General features: G+C 35.1%; 1 protein-coding gene across 3 annotated transcripts in view; it reads left to right on the top strand.

Annotated features, from left to right (window-relative positions):
• The window catches only part of SH2D4B (SH2 domain containing 4B), a gene marked incomplete at its 5' end in the record, with an annotated part of 63,384 nt that extends 51,102 nt beyond the window's left edge, over positions 1-12,282 (top strand). For 2 of the 3 annotated variants that reach the window (XM_084525362.1, XM_084525364.1), the window contains 2 exons: positions 8,772-8,992; positions 12,053-12,282. In XM_084525362.1, the coding sequence (XP_084381488.1) occupies positions 8,772-8,992; positions 12,053-12,145 (314 nt within the window). In that variant the 3' untranslated portion in view covers positions 12,146-12,282. The remainder of the gene's footprint in view (positions 1-8,771; positions 8,993-12,052) is intronic. The other variant, XM_084525363.1, reaches the window with a different exon arrangement.
• Positions 12,283-13,069: the final 787 nt, after the last annotated feature.

Genomic DNA, 13,069 nt, shown 5'->3' with positions numbered 1-13,069 from the left:
AGTATCTTTTTAATTGCTTTAAGGAATCTTAGCCTTAGGGCATTAAGAAAGCTTCTGAGATCTGAGTTTTCCCTATTCTGAGAACTGCTTCATTCTGACAGAACAGAGAGATGAGTCCATATTATTAAAACAAAACATCAGGCCTATATGTTTTTACATTTGATACTGTTTCTCATTGACTTCCTGTATGTAGAGGCTCAAGATAATGCTATTCATTGCGTATGTCTTCAAGAAGAACTTGTTTAGAGCGTGGTACATTATCAATATTCCTCATCCTTGCCTGAAGGGATCTCTTGCGAAAAAACAACCATAGCTTTCCCCCTTTTCAGACAAATACAAACCCTCCTGGCTGGACAGTGGAATCCCATGGGCAGCATTTGCCACATATGTTGCTTTTCTCTATAAACAGGAAAGTTTTGCTATTTATTTATTGCATATTTTAGCTTTTACTTTTTGTGACCTATTGCCCACCTTTTCTCTATTATCAGTACAGAGAGTCATACTTGGGACACTTATGGACACTATTCCATTTACTGGTACTTAAATTCAGATTACAAACATGCAGCACAGCAAATAATCTTTGCATTCTCACCAACTGTAAGACAGAAAACCATTTCATAGGAACTCTGTACCCCTTGACTTTTGGGCTCTTCTTGTAACGATTGTGTCCAGGTTTTGAAAAAACAAAAAACAGACAAACAAAAAAAAAAAACAACCATTGCTGCTGTGCTTTTTATTTTGTTTATTTATTATTATTATTTTAAACCTGGACATTTATTTTGATGCCTAAATGGGAACAGAACACTTTTGAAGACCTAGTCCCATGTGAGTTTATCCTGCATTAACAGCAGATGGTGAATAACTTCAACAGCTTTGTTTCTGTTACCATCAGTCTTTGATTTACTCCCCTGCTTTGCTTTTCAGACGTTATTGCTTCTATTCTGGAACAGAAAAGTCAGAACTATTGTTATCTCTCAGCCATAGCTTTTTCACACAATACTATTGATCTCTTCTTTCACTATTTGCTTTCTTGCACCATCCAAAAAAGCACTGAGACTTTAAAAGGAAGAAGGAGAGAATAAGCCTTTTTAATAAGCTGACACACTGTAAGATCCTATCGCTGCAAATATTTGTGCGTATATTTAATTATGCATGCTATTTCTGACGTAAATGCTTGAGAAATGAGAAGGTGTGACCTATATATGTATATTATCCTCTGGCTATTTCAGTTGCAGATCAGTCCATAAGCCATCATAACCGATAACAAAGTTCTTAAATTTTATGTGACACTGGTAGTCTCAAGGATAAAATAAGGAATTAATTCTAAACATCATAGTTTGTTGATGAATTGTGCCCTTCTCAGTGCACCCCAATAAGTATGTTCAGTTAACTTAAGAGTTCTACTATGGACTTACACCCGTGGGAGGGAATTGAAAAAGTCAACATGTGGAAACTATTGCTTTGAGTGATATAGAAATTGCTTTTTTTGAGAGCATAAACTATAGCTGCTCTAGTTCTTGCACTGCAGGGAAGTAATCACTTCACCTTCCCTGCTTTTATTCTTTTGGTATTTCTGAGTGACTGAAGGAGCTGGATTTTTCAACTTCTCCTAGGCCAGACCCCTGGTAGTTAGTGTCATGAATCCAAACATTAGTTTCAGGCCTTTTGTTTCCCACCTTATTAGGGAATTTAGGGGAAATATATACTTATATACTTATATTTTCACTTTATATTCTAGACATATATATATATTCTAGACTTTAGTTCCCCAGTTTCAGTTTCCATCTTAGCTAGTGGTTGTTACTGGTGTGTATCTGCCTTTGAATCCGTGACCCCCTTCCATTAGGTTCATAGACTTGTATGCTTGCAAGCTGTTCTTGCACTTTCTGATAGTGGTTTATGCAAATCCTGCCATGCTTCCGCAGCCTGTCGGACAGCTCTACTCAGCCAGGAGTCTTATGGGGAGAGAACAAGAGATTCTTCTGGAGAGCTTGTGGCACTGCTGCAACACGGGTTCCAAATGAAAAAAAGAGGGAGTGGTTGTAACACTTGGGGTTGTAGAATGCCTCAGGCTTCTTTTTTAGCCCTAACTATACACTGAGTACACAAACTGAACTTTTCCTACCACTGACAGAAGGAAGTTTACATTGCTAAGGCTATATCCTTTTTAAAATCCCTACACTTTCTGGTGCTACTGCTGCTTTGCTGCAAATACAGATTCTAGCACTTTAACATAGGTACAATCACAGTGTACTTCATTATTTTGTACTACTTTTTAATACAGACTGTTGTCTCAAGTACTGGATGGATATTTTCCTTTTACTGTTGCATTTTGAAGCACGATTGTGATTTTTATTATATTCTCAATTTTAAGTAATGTAATTTAAAAATAAAAATTGCTTCTCTATAATTTATACTTCTATGAAATGGATGGGTCTACTTTTTTATTAACATGAGAGACTTCCCATTTTTTGTCAGATCTTGCTTGCTAAAGGGATGCCTTTATGGATGCCATCATGGATCATAGAAAGTACCTATCACAGGTACTTGCTAAAATAGCCTGGGACTCTCAGATGAATCTGGAAAGCACCTGTTGAAATCCTTCTGATAAGCTGTGTAAGATAAGTTGAAATTTGGAATGAAGAAATGCAAATTAATTCCTACAAATTATTTGTCAATATTTATGTTCTTTTTCTCTGTATTTTCTTTGTAATTATAGTCTGTCAGGCTTTGTGACATAAAATTCTTTTTTCCTTGTGTTCAATATCTGAATGAGTCCATCCTTGAAAACATCTTTTTAGGATGGATTTGTCAATGTATGTTGTATAAAATGCAGGTTAGTAAGAGAACAAAACCAAGTAAGGAAGAACATATAAAACCATGTGGAACTAATATAAAAGTATTGCCAATAAAGATGTAAAGATGTAAATTTACAAGGAATATAAGAGCTCAAAATTCTTTTTTTTTTTTTTTTTTTTTTTTTTTTATTCTAGTAGAACTACCTTTCAAACTTGTATTTTGATTTTTATTTACTATGCTATATTTTTTACTAAACAGTATGAACAAGTGAACCTGTGTAGGCTCATCTAAAACCATACTAGCTGCAGTAGGATTCATCCTTCTGAACTTCTGTTTATTTTTCTCAGGATTTCTTTCAAGAATAGTTGCCTTTATTCATAAAGTCCCAAGTAGGTTGGCTCGTTACTATTTTATTCCACTGGTATAGTTCTACTGGTATGTTTGTCCAGCTCTGTTTTTCAGTTACAGAAAAGAAAAAAAAAATTGGCAAGTGCTTAGCAAACTGATACTTCTTGCCCTTATGTCATTCAATTACTTTCTCTCAAGTTACAATTTAGACCTGCCTGCATAATTGGACAAATATAGCCCTTTACATTATTTGGGAGTTATCTGCTAATTCTTCATATTTCCTTGTGTTTACTCATTTATTTATTGTGTACACTTGCTCAAGATGTAATGTGTCTGTGTGAAGTTTAGTATGTGAATTATTCATGTAATGATTGCCATGAATATTTATATTCATATAGACTTTGATCTAATCCCACTGATGACAAAAGAAATATTAGTATTGGCTTCTCTGTGTTTTGGATCTTCCTCCTAATTTTGAGTGGTGACCTAAATCACACACTTCCCTGGTTAGATGTCTTAAGTTTTGTAAACAGGATGAGTCTCTTTCCTATTCATTGATTACCTGTGAATATTCATAATTGTTCAACAAATCAATTTTGTATGAAATAGAAGGCTTTTCATAATGATCATGAAAGCACTTTTGGCATGAATGATCTCATTAATATTTATTTATGCCTACATTTGTGATGCTTTTGCTCTGAGTAAAACCTCACACACTAGAGTGTTTGAGATCAAGCTAATGAAAAAATATTCAAAAGGAGGGAAAACATCAAACAAACACATAATTTCTATTGCAGGGGAGTAAATGAACGCTTCTGAGCTGTGTTTGTACCTGCTGTCTCTCTAATCTCAGTCAACCTCTCGGTTTGTATAAATGCATATATGCATATTTAAAATGTATTGATCATTAAGACCAAACTAACTATGTTTATATATTGACATTGTTATAACACAGGGTACATAAGGTCACCGGAAGGTCACAAGAGTGGACATGATGTGACTTATCAGTATATTCAAAAAACAATTTTAGATTTGTAGTATATAGTCTTGCCTTCTTGGAAAAGTTTATCAGCTTTTTTTCATTTGGATTTGTGTTTGTTATGGCATTATCTGAAAAAATATTTATGTATTTCATGTCCTGAATTTCACTCAAGGATATATGTAGGATAATACTGAGAGGAGCGGGAAGCTGAAGTGTCACTCCATAATATTTCAGAATAGTATTTTCTTGCTAATGAGACTTCTATAAACTTGAAGGGAACATCAAAATTCCTCGGCTGTGCCCACCAAACTCATAATGGACTCTGCAGTTGTCATGTGAGCTTAGTATGCTTGTATACTCCTATACTCTAAATATTAGGATGTTCTTTTTCCTCTTTTTTTTTTTTTTTTTTTTTTTAAATAGAAACTGGTGGCATTTAAAAGAACATGATTACAGCAAAAATGTTAAGATTTGCCTATCATCTACAAATTGTCCTTATAGGTGCTGTATTTAAAAAACAAGTTGTTAATTAGGAACAGATCAATTAATGATGAATAACTATCTGTCTTATGATTTGAAATAGCTGTCTTTAGAAATATTGTTCTCTCATTAAGGACACCAAATGTTTGTTTCAAAGAACTACAACACCAGAACGTTTAAAGCGGACATGTAGACACGTGTGATATGATGGACACATGCAGTGAATCTGGGGGTAGGGAGCTAAAAATAAAGGCAGCTGCTAGGATTTCACTGTTTCTGAGAGGAGTTAGTTACACCTTTAATCCTCTCCCGGTCAAAATCCTACTGCTCATCTGCAATTTCCTATAGACAACGCCAGCGTGCATTTTCTGAGAGAAATTATTTGGCGTGACAGGTAGAACATGTAAGGGAGGTACTGAAGTGAGTTTCAGTGGGGTAGCTAACTTCTGTTCAAATACGCTGTTATGTATTTGGCCACATAAAAAGTTAAAATGGTGATACAGATAGATTGATTGATCATGAAGTATATTTTTAAATGACTGTTTTGCAAAGTTGAAAGGAGTACTGTTTTTGATATTGTATGCCAAATCAACTGGCATAAATAAATGGAATTCTTAATGTTATTTGCAATAGTTTAAAATAAATAGAGCACTTCTGCTTTACACCAGCTGAAAAAGTTGCCTTTTTCCCCCTTTTTAAAAGAGATTAGCAAGAATTAGAGAGGAAAAAAAAAAAAAAAAAAAAAAAGCTTTCAAAGCACCAGTGGTTTCTTTTTCCAGATAATACTTCCAATTAATATCCTAACTAACACAAATAAGGGGGCTGGTGATTCTAAACCTCTTACCAGAGCCTTGGGAAACCAAAGTTTCTTGACTTCAGTTCAAACAATTTTAAGTGTTCATGTAGGGGTTTCACAGATGTTGTTTATTTCTCTACAGCCCTCTCAGGAGTCAGCACACTGCCACTCTTTTTTCAGTTGTCTTGAGAATAGTATAATGTTTTCGAAAGGGTGGAGTGAGACTCAGTGCTGCAATCCCCACCCACTGTAGAATTGAACCGGATAATAAAATAATGGGGAGATAAAGAGAGGAGCAGGGAGAAGGAAATGGTTTCTCATGAGCTGTTAACAGAGCCAGGAGAGAAAAAGGGAAAAAAGCATCTGGCTGATAATTTATTACACCATCTTTAGGAAAAAAGAGAATAAAAGAAAAAAGAACTTGTCTGTGAGCAACGTAGCATTTCTCACCTACTCAATGACATAAAGTGCCCAGAACAAAAATACATTCTGGAAAAGAAGATAACATCATGTGGAAGCCTGCAGTGTTTTAGCTCTACTGGTGGGAGTTGAGAGCAGGTGAACAGATTGTTTAGTATTAAACTAACCAATGCTAAATGAATATGCCTGATAGTGATGGTCATTCAAACTCTAGAAATGCCCTGAGAATAATGTTCACTGTATAATACAAACTAGTTTTTGTTTTGTTTTGTTTTTACAAAACCTGATTCTTATAGCTGCCAAATTGTCTAGGCCAACTCATTCCTTTTCAGTGCTGCATAACCATTCTGCCACTGCTAAGTCTTAGAGAAGGGGTAGTTGTAACAGCATCTAGTTCCTACACCAAAAGTTATCAGCATATTTTTAGTCTAGAATTACAGTATAAATATTGACTACTGGAATTAATATACCATTTGCTGCTGATGGAACTGTTTATTCTTTCCTGGACCATTGAGTGCTGTGAGCTTGTTACGGTGTTGCTCATTCAAGCGTGTTTCTAGAAGAGATGTTTCAAGGAAGTAGTCATCGTTATCACAATAAAAAGTTTCCAATGTATGTTCAAATTAGGTCAAATTGACAGAAAAATGGATATTTGTCTTAACAAATAGTTTCATTTCTTGGCATGTGGCACTTGGTCTACAGCTTTGCATAATGTGCTGTATCATATGGATTCAAACTAGTACTGTCTTTTCATTTGAACAGAGTTTGAGTTATTTTTAACAATTCATCTTGGAATTCTTCCAATAAATCTGTTTTTAGTTTTGCAAAGTGCAGTAATTGACACTGATGACTGAGCAATTGCATGCTGTTTCTAAACAAATGCATATGTTTGCATGTTTACTGCCTGTTTTGCATGTCTGGTGCAAATATGATGTAATATCCTCCAGAAAGTAGAACAGTACCTCATTTAGCAGAGCGTATGTTTCTATGTTTCTTCTTGGTACTGATGATACTTCAGTAGGAACCTCTGAGTCCCACTGGGATTTAGCCCTTGTCATGTTTATCGTTGTACCAAGTAAAACTGTAAAAGAAATTCATTGCCTCAAAGTAGATAAAAACTGAATGAGGAAGATCTTTTCTATCTTAATGTCACAGAGCTTGCTTTTAGGATCCAGATCTCCTTAGTTCCTTCGTACATCTCTCAGAGGCAAAATTTTCTGTGTGGGCTTAATTTGAGCATCCTGCAGTTTGTTTTTTTCAGGTAGGCCCTCCTTTGTACTAATTGGCAATTCCTGAGATATGGTTACTATTACACTAAAACAATGTGGCTTTCGGTACTGGGACTCCATGGAACGCTCACTGGGATGTGCGTAGAATTCTATGATGACAAACAGTTCCCTTAAATATTACATGTATAGCTTCGAGAAAGTTTAGCCTCACAGAAAATAACTTTGGAACATGTACATATATAATTTATTGACATTTGTGCCATGTTTACATCCAGGATGGCCTAATTCAACATCTGTTCCTGATTAAAATGAGCATCTGATATTTTACAGATAATTATGAGACATGAGCTTATCATCTTCTAGGCCTAACAGACAAATTGGAACCAAGCTCTCTAGGTGGATGGTAAGGCATGGTTCAGTGCTGGGTGCAATTCTGATCACACTTTTTGCATTGTTCTTCAAGGTTTATATCTTGTACCCTGTATGCAGGCAGAAGTAACAGCAACTTCAGTGTTATATCCTAGGATAAGAAAGGGAAGAAAAAAAAAAAAAAGCAATGAAATTTTTTCTTGAAAGCTCTGCTTCTGTTAAACTTTATTCCTTGCTTTACTCTAAAAATCGGAATTTATAATCCTTCTTTTGCCCTGACAAGTAAGTTTATCAGATAGCAAAGGAATGAATTTGGGGGAGGACATAAACTACTTGGTGACAAGGATATGAGGAAAGACTTTGTTACCTAATAGGCTGTCTTAGAAAGGTAAGTTGGCTTATAGAAAAAACAGCATCAACAGCAGGATGACAGCTGTGTACCATAAGAAAACCCACAGAATTGTCTTATCTTGTCCTAGAGCGAGGTGCATAACTCATTATTCATTATGAACTTTGAAGACTAGCTCAACTCTGGTTAACAAATACAACTTCCAGTCCTTAGTGTTGGTACTCCACACAAAATGGGTACTCCTCTTTGGTCAGTGGCTACAATTACATTAACTAGAGAAGAATTATTACTCTGAAATTAAGCCTGAAATGTCCCAGAAAGGAAGGACTGCGATCTTTGTTTCTTCTTTACCTCTGTAACAGTATTTCCTAGAGATGCAAGCCTGTGAATAGATAATCTAACATATTAACCTCTGTTAACAGCTCTGTTAGCTGCAGCATTTGATTTCTTTGTGCTCCAATTTATCTATGTGCATTTATGGATGTTTGTGTGTATTTATGTACAAAACCAGAAAAATACATTTTCTTCTGGCACTGGTGTCACGTTCCTTCCTTAGGACCTGATAAAACAGGTGGAAAGCAACACAGTCAGAAGTAGTGCAGTACAATTGCAAATATCAGCAAGGTATTGTGAGTTCAAATTGCAATGTAAAACTATGCTACTACTGCTAAGGGGTCCCTTGTACAGAATTCACCTGTCTGATATGCCAGTTGTGTTTAACGCGTTTCCTTTGAAAAGGTGGTAAGGTAGGAAAAAGAAATTTTTAATCAGATAATTAAAATGCGTATCCCAAAGGGCATCATCACAACTCATATAGCTACCCTTCAAAAGCAGGTAACAATTATGTAGTCTTCAGAGCTGTAACTCCTCCTATAAACATTTTAATATTAAGAAGTTAGACAATTTCAGTTTCACTTGTGCTCTGAATTTGTTTCATTTGATCTATTAAGCTCCGCCGGAGTTGTTGTCTTCATAACTATACATTTTATTCATTGCCAGGTATTATCAGCCGCCAGGAGGCAGAAGAGTTGTTGATGAATAAATCTGAAGGAACATTCCTGGTGCGAGTCAGTGAGAAAATCTGGGGCTATGCGTTGTCTTATCGCCAGCAAAGTGGGTTCAAACATTTCTTGGTTGATGCTTCGGGGGATTTCTACAGCTTCTTGGGGGTAGATCCAAACCGACATGCAACACTGACAGATCTTATTGATTTTCACAAGGTAACACTTGCTAGGTAGAGATCAATAGCTGAGTGGAAGGGATTAATAATTTAAAGATGAACTGTGTAATTTGAAACCACACTGGAAAGTAGAAGTAACGATAGTGGGGAAAAGAATATACGTATGTATTCTAGAGTAAGCCTAGCTGTAACATTTATAGTTTGTGTCTGTCTTCTGTTGCAGTGAATCAGAAGGCTTCTCCCTTTCTTTCAAAAGCTTCAGTATTTATCTGTGTTCCCTTCTAAGCAGATTCTTATGCGATGTATGCTTTCATGGGATAAAAATGAACTAATAAGGGCTGACAGAGCTAACACTTTTTGAGCCTCTTTGCTTTATAAAATTGGATTGGCGATACCACAGGAAAGGTCTTTTAATGAAATTTCAACATTCTTCAGCCTTTGATGTGAAGGCTATAATGTGCAAAATCATAGGAGCAGGGCACTATGGGAAAGAAGGGAATATGCAGGTTTTCTCTTGTTGGGATGTGCAAAGGGTTGTTCCTTAGTATCCAAAACAATCTTATGAGAGTAATTTGCTTGAAGTCTCTGGTGAGTTTAGATGTGCTTGAATTACTTTGCCTCTTTGTTTCCTGTTTACCAGATGGAGACTAAATAGGAGCACTGTTTCTGATGGTATAGGTTGTCTTCATGTTGCTTTTCTCCCTTAGCCACCCTTACAATTTCTCTTGATCTTTTTTTTTCAAGATTTCTCTGCATTTCATTTTTTTCACCCTTTTGTCACTCTCATTTCAAACTAATTATTTTTTTCTTCTTTTTTTTTTCCCCTGCCTTTTCTTCACAGCATTTATTTTTTCCAATATTCAGTCTTTCAGACACTAAGCAGAGATTATATTTCTTCTAATTTCCATTCTTTTCTAAATCTTTCTGTTATTCCAGTTAGTTTGCAACATTTCTTCCAGCTGTAATCCTTATACTGCAATTGTTATTAGCAGTATAATACTGTAAGTCAACTTTTTTGTAATTTTATTTAACAAAATGAAGCTGACTTTCTCAGAATTTACATTTCATAAAGGAAAAAGGATTATGACATGACATCCTTCATAAAAACATACATAGTCACTACTTAAATAGGATTTTTAGGTGACCAAATCAAAAGAGAAATGAATCAAGGGCAGAAAATCCCAAACTCATTCAGGTTGGCTGAAAAAGATTAGTTTGTCCTGTTTTCATCACAGCTTTTCTCATCCTAGGCAATCACTGTACCAGAAACCTATCTATTTACAGACTTGACAGAAGCTGAACAGCTTTTAGATTATGATGTTTAAAAAAAAAAAAAAAGTTTCTTAGGTATCCCCTGATAATAGTTAACAGTTATCAGAGGAACTGCTTTGTGTTTAATGTCTCCACACAGTTCTCTTTTAACTGTTTAACTTAATAGTTACATTAAAATTGGTCTCTTTGACTAGTTCAGTAGGCATCTTATTCCCTCACTCAGGTGTTTTTTCTGGTAATCAGCTACGCAATCTTCACAGAATCACAGAATCACAGAATTTCTAGGTTGGAAGAGACCTCAAGATCATTGAGTCCAACCTCTGAGCTAACACTAACAGTCCCCACTAAACCATATCCCTAAGCTCTACATCTAAACATCTTTTAAAGACTTCCAGGGATGGTGACTCCACCACTTGATGTAAATGATTGCATAATGGACACACTCTCTCATGCAGCTATTGCTATGCTGTTTGGAAAAAATGCTACTTACTCATTGCTGTTTTTGGCAAGAGTATAGCTCCCCAAACCATAAGATATCTGAACTGAGGGTTCCTTTTCACTTTCAAGCAAAATAAGCAGGGCTGACATAACTACTTTTATTTATTTATTTATTTATTTTCAGGTGCTTATATTTATTCATCTACTACTGCTTCATTTCAGTTAAAAAAAAATAAAGAATTAGAATAGGTCATTCAGCTGACACATATAAGGGATGGTAACCATTAGCTGGAAGAACAAAATTCTTACAGAAGTGAGTGTGAATGCTCGTTTTCTATTTGCATTTAAGTACTTTTGAGAAGGCAGGAATAACACATCCAACATAATTGCTAAATCTTTGTATTTACTTCCTCATAATTTTCACAAAAGTATTTAATTTCAATAATAACTTTCTGAAGTTAGCCTGGTGAGTGAAAGAATGACAACTGCATGTGTCCTGAGGAAATCAGGCACTGAATATCCATTGTATTTTTTAATGGAAACTAGATGCCTTTTGAAAGTTTTAGGCCCAAAATTTGGATCAAACTTTATGCTATTGTAGTCAATAATATTCTGAATTCTGACTCATTTTGGTGCATCTGTAGATCTCAAACTTCTATATAAAAAAAACAAACAAAGACCACACAAAACAACAACAACAAACAATTGTTGTTACTCTAGAAGTAGCACAAAGACCAAGTTCTCTAGTTTTCTAGTAAGATTTTTTTTTGGGGGTATTTAATTTATGAGAAGAGATGCTATTTGTAAAAAGCATTTGTAAAAAACAAAATGTAAAAACATTGTAAAAAAAAAAAACATTTACCTTAGCAAGGCTAATATCTTTCAACTTTCTGTAATCAGCCAAAAAGCTGTTACTGTTGTGTGTGAGTGCTCAATATAGAGCTCTTCCTCAGTCCACCTGGGGAAGCTTCTTTCATCCCAGCGACTATGGAAGTAGCATAGTAGGACTGGCATGTGTGTTAAATTAACCACTGAGAACACCCTTTACAGGCATCTATAGATTTTTTCTTAATATAGCAACTTACAGGTAAGTCAAATCACAACCTTTTTTTGTATAACAACTATTTGATTTCACTATTTGATACTAGCCCAAGTTACTACCAGCATGAATACAAAATAAACAAAGCATGAAGAAAATGAGTACTTGATAGGATCCCTTTTCTGTCTTTACTTATTTTATCAAGTATTGCTTGTAATCAATTACCAATTACAGTGGAGTGTGTTTTTTTATTATTATTATTTTTTTATTGGTATTGGTTTATTTTCTTGAAAGACAGGGAAAGGCTTGGACATCTGTGAATGATATTCTAATTGGTTGTATCTTTTTTAGGAAGAAATCATCACATCCTCAGGTGGGGAGCTACTACTGGAACCATGTGGACAGCAGAAGAATCCACCAGACTACAGCCCTTTATTCGAGTAACCAGGACTAACAGTAATGTGTTTTGGATAGCTACAGTAATAGATAGCTACAAAAGTAAACACTGAAAAGTAATTAACAAACTTTCAAAGCCACTAGTTTTGTGGCCAAAATAAATATCCTCATTAGAAGACCTAAAATATTTCTGTTTCACATCTGAATTATCATTATTATTCATATTGCTAATATTCTGAAGATGAGAATTTACTGTCAGATTACAAATGAAGACTGTTACCAGAAATTTTTAAGAGGTTGTGGCCAATTGCACTGAAAGCTAAGTTTCTATCTTAATTTTCTTAATGTTTAAGATTGAAAATGCAAAATCATATACTGTAACAGCTAGAAATATGGGTGGGAATTATTCATCAAGTATTGTATAGAGTACCAGTATTGTTGAATGGGTTCCTTTTTCCAAAGCAAGGTTTGTCAGTTTCTATTGACAATCTCATCACTCAGTGATTCACTTTTGATAACAAGAGATGCAGTCTTAAAATGTCCTTTTGCAGCTTGTCATTGCTAAAATGTTTAGGTATAGCTGGAAACTTGCCATCATGCTTTTGAATATAGGCTGACAAAGTTAACCACAGCAGAGACAGTCAGAACAAGGTAATTCACATTTTATTTATGATTTCATGCAGTCCAGCTGCCATGGAAGGAATTTTACTTCTGTACAGAAAGTGGTTAGTTTCTTCTAAATTAGTTATTCTAGTAACCACAGTTTGATTTGTAGCAGCAACCACAACTCGCACTGACCTTGTCATATTTTGTGTAGTGATGTACAACACACTGGAGATTCCTAGCTTTATTTTGCTATAGTACCAGATACTTTCCTTAGCTGAGCTATAAGTGGTTACTCTAACACCTCATAATAAAGCAAATCAAAAAGTGCAGCAAAAAAGCAATGCTTATTACCTGGAACAGTTGATC

Source organism: Aythya ferina, assembly GCF_964211825.1.
Source record: "Aythya ferina genome assembly, chromosome: 7".
Classification (NCBI taxonomy): Eukaryota; Metazoa; Chordata; class Aves; order Anseriformes; family Anatidae; genus Aythya; species Aythya ferina.
Note: the sequence above shows the minus strand (reverse complement) of the source record. Positions and strands in the feature narration are given on the sequence as shown.